This window comes from Plecotus auritus (assembly GCF_963455305.1).
Source record: "Plecotus auritus genome assembly, chromosome: 6".
Taxonomy (NCBI): Eukaryota; Metazoa; Chordata; class Mammalia; order Chiroptera; family Vespertilionidae; genus Plecotus; species Plecotus auritus.
In genome coordinates, this window is record NC_137773.1 from 79,211,601 (window position 1) to 79,234,938 (window position 23,338).

The 23,338-nt window shown below is 41.3% G+C and overlaps 1 protein-coding gene across 3 annotated transcripts in view; it reads right to left on the reverse strand.

Annotated features, from left to right (window-relative positions):
• Positions 1–23,338, reverse strand: part of MSRA (methionine sulfoxide reductase A) — a 411,741-nt gene that overhangs the window by 79,267 nt on the left and 309,136 nt on the right. For all 3 annotated transcript variants that reach the window (XM_080676194.1, XM_080676195.1, XM_080676196.1), the window contains exon 5: positions 10,838–10,944. In XM_080676194.1, coding sequence (XP_080532320.1) covers positions 10,838–10,944 — 107 coding nt within the window. The remainder of the gene's footprint in view (positions 1–10,837; positions 10,945–23,338) is intronic.

Sequence of the window (23,338 nt, forward strand, 5' to 3'; positions counted from 1 at the left end):
CCAGATAAAGGTGCCAGTGGGGCAGGTTTCATTGTGGGGACTCTTCTCATGACCTATAGATAGCCACCATTTCCCAGTGTGCTTACATGACCCCTTCTTTGTGTGCATGTGGAGAGAGAGAGCTCTCTGGAGCCCCTTCTTATAATCCTAATCACCTCTCAAAGGCCCCATCTCCAAAGGCATCATATCGGGGGTTAGGGCTTCAACATAAGCATTTGGGGAGGGGGCCTTACACAAACATTCAGGCCAGAACAAGGGGTAACAGTGGCCTTCTTTATCTGACTACATCTTTTCAGTTCAGGTCAACAAATATTTGCTGACAAGCTGCTAGGTGCCAAGTACAGCTCCAGGCCTTAGGGAGAATAAGGATGAATAAAAGAGCTCACTGAACATCAGTCTACTCTAGTGCCTTGGAAATGGTCTACAGAAAGAGCATTTGTGACATGTGGGCTTTTGTGACTGGGTACAGCACCATTTATTGGAGCAAACTTCAGAGATCATCCTCAGATAGCTGTGCCTGAAACAGTTGCAATGCAAATCTGCCAAATGATCAGTACACAGTATTTGATAAGGTAATTAATGTATTAGTTTACTGAGGAAGGTAGGGGAAAGGAAAGAAGAAGGGGTATTTTCGAAATTTCAGCCTAGAGATGCTTATGAGAAAACACAAAGGATCTGCTCCTCCTGATAGGAAATTATCGAGTCCAGTGATATCATGATGATTATAGCATAACTGTATATTTACTAAGTATATTTAATTTTTCTTAATTGAGTTGCCAAAACTAAAACTACTTTCTGGATTGGAAAACTGAAGGGGCTCAGCTTCAATTAATGCCTATGGGTGACTTCTACATGGCAGTAGTAGGTGTGTGTATGCTAGTAGCTTTTTGTATTTTTATATATAAGTATTTAGTCCATAACAAGTGAGATATTACACATATGTAAAATCTCATTCAACTCTTATAACAAGCCTATGAGGAAATTTTGCTGTCCATACTTAGGGAATTTTAAAATGAAGATCAGAAAAGTCAGAGATAGTAACTGAGTACTAAAATATTCTTGCCAACCATTCAAACATTATTTTGTTTACTTACTGGTACATACACCCATGCCATCCCATCTGCTCCCAAATCTAGCTCTTAAGGATTTTTTTTTCCTGTTGTTATATTTGGTTTGCTACTTCATTTTAGTAAGTAGTATGGGGGTGAGGTGGGTCTTTTTTGAAGGTAGAGATATTTGAAAAGGGATAAGCTTATGTAAATTTCTACTTCCTTTCAAAACCAGACAAGGACCCCAAGAGAGAGAAGACCTCGTTCCATCTTCTCTGGTGAATGGGTGTATTTTGTCTATGGCCCAAGGGTCTAGAGCAGGGGTGGGCAAACTTTTTGACTCGAGAGCCACAATGGGTTCTTAAACTGGACTGAAGGGCCAGAACAAAAGCATGGATGGAGTGTTTGTGTGAATTAATATAAATTCAAAGTAAAGGAGCGGAGGGGAGAGCAAGAGAACCGGATAGAACAGCCGGATCCGGCCTGCGGGCCGTAGTTTGCCCAAGGCTGGTCTAGAGGAAGCCAGATGGCCAGTCCACCTCTCCCAAGCAGCCCAAGCATAAGAGCTTCCAGTTTCAGTCCCCATCTGAGACTGGACATTTGACAGAGGTACATTGGAAACCAGGCCTGAGAACTATAGTGGACTGAATAATGGTGCCCCCAAATGACTGAGTCTCAATCCCTGTAGCATGTGAATGTTACTTTATATGGTAAAGACTTCACTTCTCAAATGTGATTAAGTTAAGGATCTTGAGGTGGGGAAGTTACCTTGGGTTATCCAGTGGGCCCTAAATGTGTCCTGATAAGAAAGAGGTAGAGGGAGATTAGATATAGAAGAGGAGGAAGCATGGTGACCAGAGTGAAGTGGCCTCACGCCAGGAAATGTTAGCAGCCACTAGAAGCTGGAAGAGGGAAGAGAGGGATCCCCCCTAGAGTTTCTGGAGGGAGCACAGCCCAACTGAAACCTTGATTTGGGCCAGTGAAACTGTAGACTTCCGGCCTGCACAACTGTAAGAGAATGAATTTCTGTTGTTTTAAGCCACCAAGTGTTTGGGAGTTTGTAACAATAGCCATGGGTAAATATGATGGGCCAAAAAGTCAGAGAATTAGAAAATTAGAGAAAGAGAGACAGTTTCATGTGCCAATCACTGACTTCATCTCACCAAATATTATTTTATGATTGTGATATTTAGCAATTTCTTGTGTCAAGAGAGATTGCAAGGTAGGCTTTAGGGTAAAGAACAGTATAGTTAATGCAGTAGTTAATCCCTAACACGTATCAAACAAAGCAGCAATTCCTTGGACCTCTGAATTTGTTCTCTTGGTGTCAACAGTGAGTCCACACAGGAGTTAACTTTGAAATGCAAAGAAACATAAAACCATTCTTTATGATGGCTACACAGCTGTGAAATTTTCCATGAGTGACTGTAGTTCTCATCCCGAGTCCCCAGATCTCGTGAGCTTTATTCAAAGGGTCTGAGATCTGAATAAGAATTATATGTTAATTCTTAGATGTACCATGATAATTTGGCACTCTGACTAGAAGCTATATATGTCTTATGGGAAGGCAACAAAATGATTATGTGGGACCCTGTAGGCCAAGGAATTTGGATTTTATTCTAAAAATCATAAGGCAGCCATGGAGGAGCTGACACCGGAAAAGGAAATGACTGGAATTAGATTCGGGAAGATGCTCTGACTGCCCTATGTGGGTGGTGTGTAGAGAGGTAAGCAGTTCAGTAGTCCAGGAACTGATAATGGTGCCTGAATTATGAGAGTGAACATGAAGATGAAAGAGAAGGCACACTGGAGATATATTTAGAGGTAGAATCGAGGTTAGTCTGATTAATTGGAGGTGAATCGAGGATGACTCCCAGGGATCTTGCATAAGCAAGCTGAAAGATGATGGCTGGGAAGACTGGCAATGGGTAAGGACAAGGAGCTGTGGGGCTTGTTTTAGAAGGCGCGAGTGGGAATCAAGCCTCAGTTTAGGAAATATTATGTTACAGGTAAGTAGAAATAATAAGTAAGTGGTGGAATATGGGAATCTGGAACCCATAGGGTAGTCCTAGACCATAAAATTTGAGCATCATTGGAGTAGAGATGGTATTTAAACTATGCTAGAAAAAAGAAGCAAAAACTTAATTGGTAGCACAGGTAGGTAGGTTATTTGAAAATGAAAGCTGTTCCTATCTCTCTCTCTCTCACACACGCACACACGCACACACATACACACACACACACACACCCCAAATAATAACTAATAATTTGTCAGGGCTTAACAGGAGAGCATGGGGAGTGGCTTTTTGGCTGCAATTTGAGTGCTTTGGGAAGAAAATTAAACAATCAAAGCTGAAGCAATTCTTAAAAATGCTTGTTGTAATCCAACATTGCATACTGTTTTTATCTTTCATTTTGGGTACTTTTCTTTAAAATGATACGATATAGAGTATAGATGACAGATTGCTAGATAATTGAAATTTAAGGTGAAATATGGTAAATACTTAGAGATTATAGCTATGTTGAAGGTATGAATGAATGAATGGGAGGATGGATAGATGGATGAATGAACAAACAGACTGAGAGACTGACAGAGATAGATTTTAAACACTGTTTTGTATTTGACACATAGTGGGTAATTTAACATTTACCCAAAAAAGATTATCCAGAGGAAAGGTTGTGCTTACTGTTGGTGAAGCCTTGAGGAGTTGGGAAGGAGGTAGGCCATGTGGCTATGAGAACAATCTCTAGATTTACTAATACTCTTTCAAATTTCAAGAAACATAATATATCAGTGCGCAAAATATTTAATTCCTAAACGAGGAGTTGCATTTTCAGGATGTAAGAATCACATGTGAATACTCCCCACTGCCAAAGGCCATGATTCAGAGTAGAATATAAGAAAATGTTTTTCATGACAGGTTCACTAGGGAATATTTGATAATTTGAAAACAATTAATAATACATCAGACTATCTCCCTAATTAATACCATAAGCATATAATGCCAACATGAAACTCTGAGGAAAAAAATAAGAAAACGCAGTCAAGGAAAGATTACGAAGTCTTGATCCAAAGGCAAAAACACCCCCAGGTGTGTGCGAAGTCTTCAGCTCATCAAAGACACAACACAGATGCCAAATTCTGTGAGCGCAATCCAGCCCTTTCAAGGTCAGTGAGCCCGGAGTGAAGTTTAACTTTCACTCTGACCTTCTTCTGTGAGATGCCAGCTCTTCCAATCTCAATAGAAATCAGGAAGCTTCTTCGGCCATTCTTCCTTGCCTAGGGTCGTTAGTGAGCCTGGTATCTACAACCCAGCCAACTTTGCACAAAACCACAGTTTAAATGGAAAATCACTTTGGGTTTCTGGCTCATCAGCAGAACTGCACATCTAATTAGCTCAACAATTGGTCCCTGTGATAAAATCAGGCAGTTTTATGTTCAAATAACTGCTCCGTGTTAAGCAATACTGTCACTCTAAACTTCACATATAAAGTTGCTGAAGAAGCTGGTTCCTAGGAGGTCACTGGGGGGCAAACTGACGAAGACTATCAAATTAGTACCCAAGTCAATGTTATACTAGTAGTTACGACATAGGGGGCCCACCAGGGCTCAAATAAGGTGAATTGCCAGAATGTAGTGACAGGGCCAGAAAAGCCAGCTCTATAGGGGAAAATAGTCTGCAGGCATAAAACGCATGGAAGGAGTCATCTGCAGAACCTCCCCACTCTTAGAAATAAATCTAAATGTTTATGATTACAGAGTCCTACGCCCTAATCTAGGATTGTTAAGAAATGACTCTTCCTATTGAAGACCTCTGTTGTTTCAGGAATTTGTTCAGGTCGCCCTGGGGAGAAAACATAGGCTTCTTCCAGTCCTTCTCTCACCTACTGAGGCAGCTGGTGATATCTGAGACTCTCTCCCACTCTGTGTGATCATTAGAAACCACGTTACTTTTTAAGGTAAATGTAAAAGCACAAATCAACTTCTTTATGGTACAGAAGCTAATTATTTCACCTCTCACAGGCATGTTGAATTAGTGATTTCGTGTGTGTGTGTGTACATTATCAATTATACCAACTGAATGGACAGTTGGTTAGAAATCTATACAAGTTTCAAGTTTGGAAATAAGAGATATATAAATGAATATAATTTTGCATAAAGATAATAAAGATACATATATACCACAGTAAACATACCCATTTTATCTATGAATGCATTAGATAAATATAGTCAGAGATATAAAAATGACTTCATTATGTAAAGTGCTTTAAACAGTGATTAGCATGTAGTAAGTACTCAGTTGGTACTATTGTTCCTGTCCTATTATTATCTTCATCATTATTTAGCTACATATACTATATATAAATATATTATGTAAACTACATACATAACTGTATGTTATATAACTATGTAATTGTAGCAGGATTCCTGCTGAAAATTAAACTTGTGTCTCTCTTTCTCTGCTGTAACAGAAGTGCCAGAAAGTCACTGAATCTTGGCAAACCACTCTTGGGACATTGCGGTCAGCTGCCTGGCCGGGATAGGGTAAAGGACCCCTTGTAGCTCGTCTCATGCATCAGCGCAGATCTCTTGGCCTCAGTGCCCAGCTCTGCATGACTAGAATTAGCTTTACGAAAGCACAACCCTGCAACACCTCACCTCACACCTATGCCATGTGCCTCTTGCCTCCTGCCTCCTGCCCGAGGGACACAGTATCCCGAGCCCACACATGTGCAAACCAGAAGTGGGAGATGGCATCCAATGGTCATATGCTTCCCTTCTTCCCCGAGAATGACTAGCCATTTCATAAGGACCAAACAACTGGTTAGCAATAGCAATAGCAGGGACCAACCTGAGTTGGTTCTCCTCCTTTGCTTTTCCACTCCCCCTCCCCTGTACTCCTGCTACATGGCACCACATGCCGCAATAAATCTTCACACACAAGCCTTTGTCCTAGGATCTGCTCTCTATGACACCCAGACTAAGATAAAAATCACAGTGGTCACCCATTTGCTGGCATGCAATCAGCCCTCCCGCTCCCAGGGTGGTGACACAGTCAGACACTTTGTTCTTTTCTTCCTGAAAAGGAAAATGAGTTGATCCCTTGTGGTGTAGATGAGAAAAGGGGGAACGGGATGGTAGTTCCTAGTGCTCAAGGGGGGCTGACAGAGGATGAGTCCTGAGCCAGGGCTTCTGGGTGAAGGGCACGGGGGAGTGGCTGTGTCAGGAATAAGCGAGTTTTCTGCACTTGACTGAGCTCAGCCAGGGCTCCCCCAGGCTATGGCTTTCCATACCAGCTCCCTCCAGTGGTGCCTGGGAAGTGGACCCTCATGCTGTGCATCTCCAGAAGGGGAAGGAGAACAGTCCCCAAAGCAGCCCTCTGACAGCAATGAGGACTTGTGCCCTGTGGCAGTCCGTGTCCTGGCAGTAAGCCCACGCAGGAGTAAAACACTTGGAATCCTGAGTCTCCCAGCTGGGAAGCCAGGCTCATATGCCCCCTGCCTCACGTGGAATCCGAGATGTGACAGCATTTGTTCTGTGAGTCCGTGATAAAGCAGATACATGTGCTTATGTTAACAGCAATGAATATCTGGATGCTAGGAAACCCCAATATTTATGCAAAAAAGACCCTACTTTAAAAAAACAAGCAAAAAATGTATATGGCCGAAACTGGTTTGGCTCAGTGGATAGAGCATCGGCCTGCGGACTGAAAGGTCCCAGGTTCGATTCCGGTCAAGGGCATGTACCTTGGTTGCGGGCACATCCTCAGTGGGAGGTGTGCAGGAGGCAGCTGATCGATGTTTCTCTCACATCGATGTTTCTAGCTTTCTATCCCTCTCCCTTCCTTTCTGTGAAATATCAATAAAATATATTTTAAAAAAATGTATATGAATATATATATATATTTAATTTCCATATGCTTAGGTACAGAACACCCAAAGAGCATTTGGCTAGAATAACTGTCTAGAATATAAGAGTAACATTCCCCAAATCTCAAAAAATAATGGAGAAATTATATAAACAGTTAATAAATATTTAATATCTAAATTTTATTTCATATGTATATCCATTGTATAAAATCAATGTGGGTTCCACTTAACGCTAAAAGTAAGACACTATATTGGGGAAGAAACCAGAAAATTAGGTGTAAGTCAGCTTCTTCAACATCACATGGAAGGCACTGACCTTTTGCACTTAAAATTTTCATTGTGAATGCCAAATCATTTTGAGATATTCTAGAGAGAAACTAACATCCTTCCAAAGTGTCTTAGTATTGCTATATTACAGGACTGTGAATCTTTACAATACACAATTCACATATAGCATCAATCATAGGTAACTTTAAGTATTAACTACTAAGATTGTCTTTATAATTAAATAGCAATCATTTTTAAGTTCTTGCTTGGGGCTGATTCTGAACCCAGAACAATGTCCTGCCTGTGCAGACATTTCCCTGCCCATCTCTCAGATGTTGGTGTTCCTCAGGCCTAGGCCTTCTCCTCTCATCTCATCACTTTCCTCAGTGAGTCTATCAGCAACTTGGGTTTCATTTACTAAGTATAAATAAACTCCAAATAATAATAAGGGCTGCCATTTGTTGAGCACTTACTAGGTGCTAGGCCCTGCAGTTTACAAGCATTAATCCAGTTAATAGTCATAACCACCCTCCCTGCAAGGCAGGAATAGCCCACTTCTTCTAGCAATCACTTGGATGCCCATATCATGGGTAGCTCAAATGCCACATTTCCAAACTTAAATTACCTTCCCCACAAATTTGCCTGTGCTCCTCCATAACATCATACAAGTTATCACTGTCCAGAAATGTGTAAGTCACTCTGGACTCCCCCTTCTCATTTATTCTCCACTCGCAATCAGTTCCAAGTTCTATGAGTTCTACTTCGTAAGTATCCCTTCATTCTATTCATACTTTTATCTTCTAGACAAAGCTCCCATCATTTCTGGCCTGGAGACCTGCAACAGCCACCCAACTCATCTCTCTGCATCTAGTCCTATTTTTTCTAATTCTGGCTACTCTACTAACTTAAACTGATGACACTGGGCATCTAAAATATGGGGGTAATAATGAGGTCTCTCATCCTTATAGTCTGCTTGAGTAAATACAATATGTGGTATCTAAGTGTTAGGCACTTAATGAAATCTTAACTCAGCTGACATATAAATTGAGGTAATTTGATGCTAGAGGCTACACGTAATCAGAAAGGTCATGATGAAAAGGGATATGAGAAAGAATAATTCAGAATTAAACGTTTTTTAGGATATAAATATAAGTATACTTAAATTACTCTAAAACTTAGCAGCTTAAACAACACAGCTTAGTTAGGTGCCCCTGGCCTGAGGTCTTTCATGAGGTTGCAAACTGTTAGCTGGGGTTGCAATCCCATCTGAAAGCCTGTCTGAGGCTGAGGGGCTTCCAAGCTCGCTCAGTGGTTCATGGAGGCCTTCGCCCACTGCCACGTGAGCCTTTGCTCAGGGCTGCCTGACAATATGGCTGCTGGTTTGCCCTTGGGCAAGGTATCCAAGGGGCAGTAAGAGAGAAAGGGCCCCAAGATGTAAGTCACAATCTTTTTAAAAAAATATATTTTATTCATTTTTTACAGAGAGGAAGGGAGAAGATAGAGAGTTAGAAACATTAATGAGAGAGAAACATCAATCAGCTGCCTCCTTCACACCTCCTACTGGGGATGTGCCTGCAACCAAGGTACATACCCTTGACTGGAATCGAACCTGGGACCTTTCAGTCCATAGGCCGACGCTCTATCCACTGAGCCAAACCAGTCAGGGCTGTAAGTCACAATCTTTAATAAATTCAACTCAGAGGAGCTATCCAATCACTTCTGTTATTCAGTAGAAGTGAGTCATTAAATCCAACCCATACTCAGGGAGAGGGGATTACACACAGCCAGAGACCACTGAGGGCCATCCTAGAGGCTGCTTACTAGTACCACCCAGGTAGACATCACACCTTGCAGGGACAAGGGGGCATGCTGAGGAATAAGTGGGGCCTGTCAGCATCTCCTTTAGCCCTCTCTGCTTTTGTAGTTACATTGAATTGCATGTCCTGCTAATTCTTCATCAGTAGATACACTCTTGTCCCTGCCTCCTCCTCACTGCCACCCCTGCTGCATGGGAGACAGGTTGGAGAACTCACACACTCTTGGGAACTGTTGCATATCAGACTATTTACATAATTCTAAAATAGATCAGCATTACAGTAGCTACTGGCTCTATTGTTAAATGTGAATCCAAATCAGGAGAATTGGGGAGACTAGGTGAAAAAGGTGGAGGGATTAAGAAGTACAATTTGGTAATTATGGAACAGTCACGGAGATGTAAACTAGAGCATAGGGGATATAGTTAATAATATTGTAATAACTATGCATGGGGCCCCATGCATACTTGAAATATCGGGAGGACCACTCTGTAAAGTACATGATTGTCTAACCATTATGCTGTACATCTGAAACGAAGACACAATTATATTGAATGTAAATTGTAATAAAAAAACTTTAAAAATTTAATTAAAAATAAAGTGGATTAAGTATAACTATAAAAAAACAACAATAATTAAAATTTAAGCCCTAACCGGTTTGGCTCAATGGATAGAGCGTCGGCCTGCGGACTGAAGGGTCCCAGATTCGATTCTGGTCAAGGGCATGTACCTGGGTTGCGGGCACATCCCCAGTAGGGGGCGTGCAGGAGGCAGCTGATCGATGTGTCTCTCTCATCGATGTTTCTAACTTTCTATCCCTCTCTCTTCCTCTCTGTAAAAAAATCAATAAAATATATTTAAAAAAAAAATTTAAGCATCATGAAGTTCTAAAAATTAAAGCAACTCAACTTATTATTATTATTTTTAATCCTCACCCAAGGATATTTTTGCATTGATTTTTAGAGAGTGGAAGGAAGGAGGAGAGACAGCAAGAGAGAAACATCCATGTGAGAGAGACACATCAATTGGTTGCCTCCCACACAGGCTCCACAGGGCTGGGCCTGCAACTGAGGTGCATGCCTTTACCAGAATCGAACCTGGGACCCTTCAGTCAATGGGCAGATGCTCTACCCACTGAGCAAAACTGGCTAGGGCAACTCAACTTATTTTTAAAAGAATTAAATCTCTATTGGAGGAGATTTTAAAAATACAACACAAGTTAATAGTGAAAACAATTATTTAATGATATAATGTCCATATTTCTGAGAAGTATTTTTTACTATATTTCAGTCTACTGTTACAAGCAAGACGCAGAGCATTACAGGTTGAATGTGTGTAGAGACACGGGAGAAAAGGGCTGTCTACCAGCCAAGGGGAGAGGCCCTGAGCAGATCCTTCCCCACAGGCCCCAGAAGGAACCAACCCTGCTGACACCTTGATTTCAGACTTCCAGCCTCCAAAATCATGAGACAATAAATACACTTCTGTTGTTCAAGCCACCCAGTCTGGTTCTTTGTGATGGCAGTCAAAGCAAACAAATACAGCAAGAAAAAAGAAAAAGAGAAATTCAGAGAGAGAGGCAGAGCAGGACAAAGAGAGCAGGAAAAAGACTATGTGTTGATTTTAAAGAGAAACGCATAAGAGCCTATTATTAAAATCTCATTTAGCACATTTATGGAACAGAGTGGCTCTATTCCAAAAGGCTGATAGAAATTTCCAAAAAAGGATGCACATGGAACCCAGTGCCAGATGAAAAGAGCCAGACTCTCCCTCCATAGGTGGGGTCACACCTGGCAGGGGCAGGCGCCAGAGCCCAGGAGCGATGGAAGAGCTCACCTTCTGGTAGTCCTCTTTGGATTGCAGGGCCGCCTCCATGTGCGTGGCGGAGGGCGGATAGATGGCTGAGCGGTACTGAGAGCCGTGGTCATTGCCTTGGCGCATGCCTGGGAACATGGAAAGCGGAGGATTACTGGAGTGACTGGACAGCAAGGCCAAGGCCACACGGTCTCTATGACTCGTGTGCCAAGTGCTTCTTTTAATTTTATCTTGCCACCTCCCTTCTTAAATAAGCATAAAATGTATCTGTTTTGCTTTGCCTATCTCAATTATAACACATATCTTTGAACCTAGATAAATTTATCACAGGTCTTGGATCATAGTAGATGCCCCCTAAGTATGTATTTTTCTATGCAGATACCTAAATCATCACCTAGTTCATTTATCACTTACAAAGCTCTATGATTCACATTATACCTTTGTCTCCTAATGAGACTCCCTCTATGGCAGGTATTGCTGTCCCTCACTCAGCAGTTAAGGAAATGTGATGATGTGCATGTCAGGGCCTGGAACAGTGCTTGGCACGTGAGAGGTGCCTGTAAGTGACACAGTAACTGATGCTCAGCCTATGATCATACACCTAAGCAAAAAAAAACCCCCTGGGACTTAATGTTGCCCAGTGCACTTTTCACCCTGTCACAGCTGCTAGGATGTAGATGGTGGTCGATTTCTAACTGAGTCATTTAGTCCTCAAAGCTAAATAGATACAAGCTTAATATGGATCCCCTACTGATCTCTATACTGCTGTCTGAATGAACTTCACATGTTTACTGCATCATTCAAGAATCAGTGTCAGTTTTAACAAATGCCCTAAAACTCCAACAGAAGAGTCAACCTTCCAAAGGAAACCAGTTTCGTATTTCAAACTTGATGCACAATCATATCACCTGGGGATGTTCTCAAAATGCAGGTTCTGATTCCATAGGTCTGAGTGAGCCTGAAATTCCGCATTTCTAAATTGCTTAGGGGTGGTGCGGGGTCACCAGATGCAACTTTGGGTAGCAAGGATTTAGCGTTTGCCCAGATATCTTCAAGATTCCTTTATAACCTTTCAGTGACATTTTTAATTCCAGCAATGTGGTGAGGAGAACCTGAATCTTCCAAACTACACTTTCTCAGGTATGGCGTTGACAAGGCTCCTTCCACCCCACCTGTCATATACACGCCTTTCACGGAACTCCTATTCTTTTACATTTTTTAAATTGATGATTTATTTTTAGAGAGAGAGAGGAAGTGAGAGGGAGAGAGACAGAGAAGCATCAATGTGAGAGGGAGATATCAATCGGCTGTCTCCTGCATGCCCTCTACTGGAGATGGAGCCCGAAACCCGGGTATATGCCCTGACCGGGAATCAAATCAGTGACTTTTTGGTGCATGGGATGATGCCCAACCAACTGAGCCACAGTGGCCAGGGCAGAAATCCTTTTCAATCTTTAAGACTTAGTTCAAGCATCTTCTCTCTGGAAAACCTTCCCTGGTCACACCTCACATGACAGTCACGGACTCCTTTAGGCTCCCTCAGGCCTTGCAGGTCCCTCTCCTAGAGGTTTTATCACACTGCATTGGTATCACGTGGTTGTCCCTCTTTCTCTTCTGAGGGCATAGCATTATAGCCATAGTACCTGATATACCCTCAGCCAGAGGGATATACTTCCACTAATATTTGTTGCATGAAGAATATAAGCGTTCATACCTTGTGATCTGGGGCCCTGCAATCAATACTGGAGGGCTCTGTCACATTTACTTTGTAAATGTAAATGCAAATTCAAATATAAATAAAATAGTTTTTCTTAGGAGCTACAGGAAAAAACTACAAATGAGCTGCTATGTTTGATCTTAGAGGTAAGCGCAGGAGTTAAGGACACCAAAGGCTCACTATGGCAGTTAATGGTTGGGCAAGCTAGAACTCATGCTCACAACTGCGGGCCCAAAACAGAGGGTTAAATGGTAACAAAACAGTGGGACTTAGGGTCAAGCCATAGGCTAAACCTCTAGCGAGGAGAGGATGGGACTCTGGATGTGTATACGTGTGTATGTGAGTTTGAAGGGGTATTTCTGAAGCCTACTTGTCCACACCCTCAGCTTAGCTAACTTCTTGGCAGTCTCCTTCTCCCACTGCTGAAGCTCCATCCTCTCCTCGCTGCACAGAGATCAATGAGGACCAGGAACTAATTAGTGACTAAAAGAGCCAATAATGACACAAAGATGTTAATTTAACCTATTGTACGCCATAAGCACCTATAGACACAAGTAGCGGACCTCCCCCACAGGCCATGCGCATCTATAGCTGCAAACCTTGCATATCAACTCTGCTTGCCCAATTTTAAAATCAGACTTATTAGTGACATCTCTGGGTTTGTAAATAAAATTATGGTAACTTAAATTCATAAATATTCCAGTGCATATGGAAGAAAGGGGGATGGTTTCTGTTTTGGACATGTGGCAGTTAACTGGTTAATAATATATAATAAAAATAAACCCTCTCACCCCTCCAATAAACAAATATCAAATTAAAATATCTATTTCATTATTGTGTAAGTTATATATTCATATAAGCATCCCAGTATTATTAGCGTATCCTATCTAATAAAAACGGAATATGCAAATTGACCATAACTCTGTGACAAAGATGGTGGTGCCCACAACCAATAAGAAGGGACTATGCAAATTGATGCAACAAGGAGAGAGGCAGAAGGCGGCTCTGGCTGAGTGAAGGCAGAAAGGCGGCTCCGTGCTGGAGGCAAAGGTGGTGCCGGTAGCCAGGGGAAGGAAGGCCTATTCTTGCATGAATCTTCATGCATCGGGCCTCTAGTACAATATATAAGTATTGTTACAGTATAAATATTACTTTCAGTGCATACTCTGTAAATATTATTAGAGTATCAGTATTATTTATTAAGCACCTAATATGTACCAAGTACTCTTCCAGGTGCTGAGGACACAGCAATGAATAAAAGCACACCCTCCCCTCTCAGAGCTCACATTTTAGTGGAACCTAAGAGATTGGGTAGATATATGTTCCAGAGTGATATTCTGGTGACGTTTTCACTTCACCTTCCTCAGTTTTACCTCCTTCACTGACAAGCAGGGCTTTCTTGCATAGCTATTTCCCATCCTTTTGTGCATAAAGACATTATGGTAGTGACATTATTCTCCACACAGAAAAAAGATTGCAGGATGGCTGATTTTTGGTAAAATCTGATTCCTCCCATTCAAGTCACAGAAAAGCAGGGTCTTCATGAAGAGTTGTTGAAATCCATTTAAATTTTCCTTCTTTTAAAAGAGAAATTAATATGTGAAATTAATAAAAGAGAATCTGCAGGTATGACATTTCTATTTTCAACAAGTTTTGCTAAGATTCCATATGCCTTGTACAATGAAGACAATAAATATCTGTATGTCTGGTTGAAGGTCTTTGAATTATCATAGGATCCTGAGAAATTGTTGCTTATGAATAAACTAGAAGCCCGGTGCATGAATTCCTGCACAGGTGGGGTCCGGTTGGCTGGCCAGCCCTGCCCCCTGGTCAAACTCTGGTCGAACTCCCAGTCGAGGGGATAATTTGCATATTACCCTTTTATTATATAGGATAATGGCTTTTTATCAAACAAAATGAGAATTATTCTAAGGAAACAGTATAATAATGGACTCTCCCACAAATCATATTTTCACAAATAGTCTGATAGCAGAGTGCGTAATGAAAGCCTTAAGCTCACATCTGTATTTAGCACTTCTCTTGTAGTGACATGACAACCTAAGGGGTAGGAACATCTGGAAGGTTTTACAAAATTGTGTGGTTGGAAAGAAAAGATGCACATGACTGTCATGGTAGGCAAGTATGCCCTATGACTTTTATAACTGGCAACTTATAATTTTTAATCCCTTCACCTTTTTTGCCTACCCCCCAGCACCACTCCCATCTGGCTCCTATTAGTTTGTTCCTTGTATCTATGAGTTTGTTTCTGTTTTGTTTGTTCATTTACTTCGTTATCCAATTCCACCTATAAGTAAATTCTATGGTATTTGTCTTTCTCCATCTGATTTATTTCATTTAACATAATACTCTCTACCTTCCGTATTGTTGTAAATGGCAGGATTTCATTCTTTTTATGGCCAAGTAATATTCCATTGTATATATGTAGCGCATCCTCTGTATCCATTGAATAAAACACCTAGGAGTAAATTTAACCAAGGAGGTAAAAGACCTGTACTCAAAAAACTATAAAACATTGAAGAGATAAACTGAAGAAGATACAAATAAATGGAAGAATATACTCTATTTTTTTTTATTGGAAGCATTAACATCATTAAAATGTTCACATTAACCAAATCAATCTACAGATTTGATGTAATCCCTATCAAAATATCAATGGCATTTTTTTCAAGGCGATGCACTTCTATAAAAAACAATCCTGCCTTAGTGTGCTAGAGTCCTCGAAGAGCAACTGCTACCCTTATTCACTGACTGTGGTCCCCCTATGGCATAGTCAGTCACCAGGTTAGTGACATGCAAAAAAAAAATCCATGTATTATTTAAGTAATTAGTGGTTATATTACTGCTGCAATCCAGGACAGGGATTTATGAGCCCTACCCTGAAGTCACGATCCCTTGATTTAAATTCTAACTTGATTATCTGTTCATTTTAATACTGTAATACTGATACAGCTCCCATCACTGTTGCCCTTGTCTTCTCTGTGCAGATTCGGGGCATCCCCAATTCACTCTGGACAGCCTTAAGTGGGAGTAACATCGTGGGCATTATCCACAGCTCTGATCCAATCTCCCTGTAACTTTTCCTTTGCCCAAACCAAAAGGGCTACTCCTCCAGTGGAAAGATGGGAGTTATTCACACAGTGACAGCCACTACCTGCAGGCAGAAAAGTCTTACAATTTGAATTTACAGCCCTGACCTTCTGACCCTCTTTAATGTTCTAATGAAACTAAAAGCTCCCCATGTCAGAAACAATATACACTCTCTTCCAGCTAAACCCCTGCAGACAGAAGAGAAGACAAGAAAGTGCTAAACAGATACATACAGTAGGGGGTGGAGAAAAAACATCAATATCTTGTTTAGATTCCTTGAATCTTAGGTGATACTGGACAAGATATTAACTCTCTCTGTTCTACTCGTGAATAAAAATGTTAATTTGATTCAATTTCCCCCCCCCATCAACGTTCATTCTGATGAGAAGCTATAATGTCTTAAAACAAAACCATACACTCATATTCACATACTTGCATGTGTATTTGGTTAATTCCAATGCATATACCTTTCATTTCACTGATGAAGGGGCTTATTAAATGGATAGGAGCTTGAAATTTGGAAGCAGATGGTTCATTGGAAAATATGATTTGATGCTCAACAGACTGAAAATCCCATAGAACTATGGATTTTCTGTTTTTGTTATTTTTAATACATTGCATTTACAGATGTTTAGTATCATTAAACTTTTCACCATTGCTTTCAACCTCCATTGGTTTATGTTATGAATACAAAACAGTACTTCACATGTGAGGAAAACCTGTTTACTAAATCTCTTGTAAGAAGCCAAGGACTTAGAGCTATAAGACCTTGTTTTTAAGTCTGACTCTGCCAGTGACATGCTTAGTGCAAATTGCCTAATCTTTCTGAGTCTCAAACCTCCTTTGTAAGACAGGAATTATAAAGGCCTAAGCAGTGGGTTTGTTGTGAGGAATAAATAAGATAAAACCTGAAAAGCACTTTTTTAACTATTATGTAGATGTCAAATACTTTTACTTGTACAACTTTTAATAATCTTAGCATATTTTAGAACTACTTTTGAAATAAAAATAACAAATGACATCACACAAGACACTCTAGGAGTAGCCCTTGAAAAGCATTATTTATATTAATCTCTCAGATATTCACACAACAGAGGTCACTGATAAATTCAAAGAGAGGATCAAAATTTATTTTATGTGTATAGTTATGTACTATTTTAGTTTTAACTGTTTATTACATCTTTTTATAAGAATTACCTTTTAAATTTTAACCCTGCCAACCTCCAGCCCAATTCTTCATTTCAGTGGAAAATAAACCTAAGAGAGGGAAAAAATCTTCAAGTAAATTCTCCTACCCTTGCTCTTAGCCATGAAGAGTTTTCCAATGCTTATCACTATTGGTCTCTGACCTGGTTTGAAAAAAAAATCAGGCCTTTTGGCATTATCTTATATCACCTGAGCTCATAACCACTGAAGTGCTAGAAAGGGAGACAGAAAGATATGCAGAATGGTAGAAAGAAACAAAAAAAAATTAAAAATCATTGAAAAAATAGCTACAAAGCCCACACTATTTTCTGGCCACTGCTTGCCTTCTTTCCTTCCTTCCACCCATTCATCCATCCTTCCCCTCTCAGGCAAGGTACCAGGTACTGAGATTCAGAAATAAGACAGTCTCACTTTTCAACTAGATCACCTTCCTAGTACAATAAGGTGAAGTAGATGAAAAGTAATAAGCCTAGTGGAGTGTTGGAGGTGTGTTTTAATACACTCAGGCTGCTGTAATAAACTACCATTAACCCACAAACTCGTGGTTTATCAACAACAGAAACTTATTTCTCACAGTTCTGGAGGCTGGAGGTCAAGATGCCAGACAATTTGGTGTATGGTAAGCAGATTCTTCGTGGTTGCAGACTTCTTGCTGTCTCCCTGCTTTGTCCTCTCACGGCAGAAAGAGAGTGCACTGGCTTGTGGACCTCTGCAAAGGGCACTAATCCCATTCACGAGGGTGGAGCCCTCATGACCTACTTACCTCCCCAAGGCCCCACTTCCAAATACCATCACACTGGGAATTAGACTTTAACATATGAATTTTGGGGAGACACAAACATTGAGTCCATTAACAAGAGGTTATGGGGGAAAAAAATCTGTGATTGCGAAAATACAAGGATTCAGAGAAAAGAGTGGGTAAGTTCACGTGATCCCAGTGAAAGGGACCAAAGTCCTGCAAGGCTGCATAGAGGAAGTGACTCTTGTCTTGAGAGAGAAGCAGTTGGGGAGAGGGGTGAGAGACATTCTCCAGGAGGCCAACGGTAAGGATTATGGAACAGTGTGGTGCCTTCAGGGACATGATAGGAATCCGGACTGTTTGCAAAAGCAGCAGCTGCGAGTTAGCATCTTCATCAAAGCCCTGGGCTTATCTTCTCCAGCAAGCGTGAAGTCCAAAAGAGAAAACTAATACCTAGGAGCTGCTGGAAATGCAAAAAGTGGTCCTGCTAACCCACTTAATCACAAAATAAATGAGATATTTGACTGTTAAAAATTGATCTAAGCAGCCTTTATGTAGCTGTTCTCTAAAGGACAGAATTAACCAAAATCACATTTTGAGAAAGGGGGAAAAATGTAATTGAAAGGCAGAGAATCCCTATTTATCTTTCAGTTTTCTTCAAACAAATATGGTCTCTCCAGCATGAAGTATTCATATGGTGCCGACTGTGTGTTCAGCACAATGGAGGCTACAGAAGGATTGGGTTATATGCCTTGATCTCAAGAAATAGCCTGAAAAGGGCAGGGAGGGAGAGGAACAATTTCGAGCTTGACACTATATTTACCTGTACCTGGTCTTTGCCAATGCTTCTCATTTAATTCTTACATAAGCCCTGTGAAGTAGGTATTCTTAACCTTCTTTGACACAAAGAAAGCTATGAATCAGAGACTTTAAGTGATCCTATGGATGTCACGCAGCAGGCAATCGGCCATCCTATGGTTTAAACCTAGCTCTACCTGACATAAAGCTCTTTCTCTTTTCAAAATTGAAGTACAAGAAGTTAGAGCGAAACAATCAAAGACAGTGGAACAAAGCGCCCTGTAGGCAGTGTATCTCGTGGGGAGAGGGCACCACAGATACAGGCCCAGAAATAAGAACAAGTTTGGTATTTGCTGAGAATTGTGAAGAGCCAAGGCTGGTTTCTGCCAAAGGGCCAGGAAGGAAATGAATCTGGTCAGCTGAGCATGAGGCCACAGGTATCAAGATAGGACACACCAGGGATTAGAGATGTAGGGAAAAGTCAGTTTCAAGAGAGCCCCAGGATTCTGTGGAAGCCCAGGTGAGCGTCAAAAATCCAGAACTCTCTTTGGCGCAGATTCAACAAGCATTGCAAAGTTCACTGTGCCCTCCATTTGGCTTTGGAAAATCTAAGAGGATAAGTTATTGACTTATTTGGCTATCTTTATGTCCCAGGAAAGTAAGTAATGGGCTTGCTATAGTTGGTGAAAAAAGAACAACTGGCTCAGAAATGACATCTTGTGTTTAAAATTCCTCTATAACATTCTCTAAACTGATTAATGAGGACTGGGCTTTGGGGTATTCCTGAAAAAACTGACACCTACCAACTGTTTGAGATTTCTCCATCCACCCTCTCCAAATAAGATTTGAAAGGGACAAGCCACCCCAAGACTGCCCTAAGATTTCTCTCTCTCAGTAAAGCCAGAGAAAGCACTAAAAAAAAAAACACTAAAAAAACGAACAACAACAAACAAACAAAAAATGGAGAAATGCTTAATCTATAATGAAGCAAAAGATGGATGAGTTCTCATCTGCTCAATGTGCCTTCTAAAATTTAACTCATTCTTGGGCCCTAGCCCTGTTTTATATATTGTGTTTGGAGAGATGAGAACTATGCTGGAACATGGGAATTTTAAAGGGAAGTTCACATTGTGAATTGTTGTGAGGTGATTACTTTAAGAAATTCCAGGAGCCACCAGCTAATAGTGAATATCAGGGCAAAGAAGGGCATAGTCCTAAGGGACAGAAATCACTAATCTGTGTTAGGGAACTTCAAAGGGGCAATCTCTTTAAGGGACTAGCCATGTTGGTTGCATAGACACGGTGTCTCCCACCAGGATGAATCCATATTCTTCTCTTCTCTGGACTGTTGTCAGCGAGAAATGGGTCCTGACCCACAGACTGTGAATGAAGCAGAGAACCAGGCATGTGTTTTGTCATGAGACAGTTCTAGGTTCTAATTCCAGCTCTGCCAGTTACTAACTGTAACCTCAGCCAAGGTACTAGGCCTATCTGAGGTCTGGTTTCCTCATTGGGAAAAATGGGGATGAAGAAATGTACCTCACAGTTGTGCACGTGGGAGTTCAGTAAACATCTCCCCCTCCCCTTGGGACAAAATTGTCCCCAGTTGAGACCCACTGCTACATAGTAATAAACCCTGCCTTCTGATAGTGTCACTTATAAAGCCTACTTATTCAGGCCGATAAGTGAAACAACATGTAAGAATTGAAAGCTCTGGGATGGGTGGAAACTAGTTGTTATAAAAGAGTATCAGAGGTCTTTGGTATTCATATTTTCATTTGTATCCACTAATTTCAATGGTTAACAGTGTGGATGCTTTTGGCGTTTTTTGTTTTTTTTTTGTTTGTTTGTTTTTTAATCCCCACATTCAAGAGAATGGAGATTTGCAATAGAGAACAAGACCTTTTTTTTTCTTTTTGGTTAAATAGCATTTTCAGTTATATATTGAAAGTCTAAAAAGAAGGGGAGAAGCACAAATTAAAATCAACATGTATATATACTGTTTGAAAGAGATAAGGTTCTTGATTGTATGGAGAAAGCAAGAAAAAAGTCTTTTCCCCATTCTTATTTACACTGTGGGCAGAGAAACAAGCAGCAGCACAGGCGTTATCATCATAACGTGTTTTCTGGTGACTATAGCATCTTACCATATCTCTCAGAAAGTCTCATCTCTCTCAGAAACTGGTATAGTCCTGGCTCACTGTGCCAATGAGGAACTGCAATCAGTTTAACAAAGAACAAAACTAAAGGCTATAAAACCAGATAGAATTATATTGCTTTTCACTTTAAATGGAAGCTGTTGGGATGGAGAAACCAAGATGGTGGCATAGGTAAGCACCTAAACTGCTGCCTCACACAACAATTTCAAAACTACAACTAAAAGACAGAACGGACATCATCCAGAACCACAGGAAGGCTGGCTGAGTGGAAATTCTACAACTAGAAGGAAAGAGAAAAGCTCACGGAGAATCAGAGGAGTGGCAAAGGGCTGAGGTATGGAGAATCGTGCAGAGAGGAAGGGCGGCTGAGTGCCTGGCTGATTTGCTCTGGCGGGAGGGGGAAGGAAGCCCCCGACTGCACTGAACCCCAGTTCCGACTGCACTGAACCCCAGTTCCGGGCGAAACCCCGTGGACCCAGGCTCATACAGAGGGAGTCTGGACTGTAAGGTAGAGAGAAAGGCACACAGAGACTCGGAGACCCGGGGGAGCCGCGGTGGGCAGGGCTCTGGAGGTGCGTGTGCGCAAGTGCTCGCAGAGAAAGCTGAATGTGGAGGTTGCCACAGGCATTCCCTAGCGGAAGGGAGTTGGAAGCTCCTGACTGCACTGAACCCTAGTTCCGACTGCACTGAACCCCAGTTCCTGGCGAGCCCCTGGGGACCCACGCTCTTACGGGGGGGATCTGGACTGTCAGGTGGAAACTCAGGGGAGCCAAGGAAGGCAGAGGTCTGGAGGCGCGCGTGCAAGGGCAGGGCTGACAGGAAGCCAAGACTGTCTGCTCCGCCCTGAGACTCTGCCCTATCCAAGCTGAGCACAGAGGCTTTTGCAATTTTGCAAGTCTAATCCTATAAGGCTGTCTCCAGCACCGAACTTCTCCCAGCATAGACGCAGCTGATCCTCACAGCAAACTGGCCTGGAGGTCAATTCCTCCCAGTGATACCAACAACAATCAAGACTTAACTGCAACAAGGCTGTACACACAGTCCACAAAGGGGTGCACCAAGAGTGCCCACCTCAGATTAACTGGGGAGGCCAACCCACTGGGCCATATAGGAAACCTAGCACACAAAGCTACCCTACCAACCCAGGGAAGCAACGAAAATGCAAAGACAAAGAAACAGATCACAAACAAAAGAAATGGAGAAAAACAAACGACTGGATATAGAATTCAAAACCACGGTTATAAAGCTTTTCAAGAATATCCTAGAAAAGGCCGATAAATTTAGCGAGACCCTCGAGGACATGAAAAAGGACCAACTAGAAATTAAACATACACTGACTGAAATAAAAAATATTATACAGAGACCCAACAGCAGACAAGAGGAACACAAGAATCAAGTCAAAAATTTGAAAAACAAAGAAGCAAAAAACACTCAACCAGAAAAGCAAAAAGAAAAGAAGAATCCAAAAAGTTGAAGATAGTGTAAAAAGCCTCTGGGACAACTTCAAGCGTACCAACATCAGAATTATGGGGGTGCCAGAAGAAGAGAGAGAGCAAGATACTGAAAACCTATTTGAAGAAATGATGAAAGAAAACTTCCACTACCTGGTGAAATAAACTTACAAGTTCAGGAAGCACACAGAACCCCAAACAAAAGGAATCCAAAGAGGACCACACCAAGACACAACATAATTAATATGCCAAGGGCAAAAGACAAAGAAAGAATATTAAAAGCAACAAGAGAAAAACAGTTAATTACCTACAAGGGAGCACCCATATGATTGTCAGCTTATTTCTCAACAGAAACTATGCAGGCCAGATGGGAGTGGCAAGAAATATTCGAAGTGATGAATAGCAAGAACCTACAACCAAGATTACTCTACCCAGAAAAGTTATCATTCAGAATGAAAGGTCAGATAAAGAGCTTCACAGATAAGAAAAAGCTAAAGGAGTTCACCAAACCAGTATTATATGAAATGCTGAAAGGTATTCTTTAAGAAGAGGAAGAAGAAGAAAGTAAAGATAAAAATTATGAACAACAAATACATATCTATCAACAAGTGAACCTAAAAATCAAGTGAATTAAAAATCTGAGGAACAAAATAAACTGGTGAATATAATAGAATTAGGGTCATAGAAAGGGAGTGAACTGATAATTCTCAGGGGGAAAGGGTATAGGGGGTGCAGAAAGAGACTGGACAAAAATCATACACCTATGGATGAGGACAGTGGGGGTGAGGTAAGGGCAGAGGGTGGGGTGGGAACTGGGTAGAGGGGAGCTATGGGGGGGAAAAGGAGAAACCATTGTAATAATCTGAACAATAAAGATTTATTAAATTAAAATAAATAAATAAGTAAATACTAAATAAATAAATAAATAAATAAATAAATAAATAAATAAATAAAAATGGAAGCTGTTGAAGTACGTGGTCTAGAGGTGACAGGGGGGTGGTTCATGGTCACAAGAGCCCATATTTTTTCTTTCCACTCATGTATCCCTAACAATATGGCCCTCATCCAAGGGCTTGAGATGTCTCTGGCACTACAGCCATCACATCCAAGTTGCAGACTAGAAGAAGGGAAAATAGAAGGGCAGTTCTTCCCACTCCCTCTGTCTTTAAAGAGCCTTCCCAGACGTTCACTTATATCTCATTGGAGAGAATGCAGTCACATGGCCACACCTCCAGAACTGCCCTGCCCCCCACATGGGAGCAGGCCTAAGCCAGACTGACTACCCAGGCCACATCCTTGCTCAGCTTCCTCCCCTTTCCTATCCTATTTCCCTCTCACTCACTC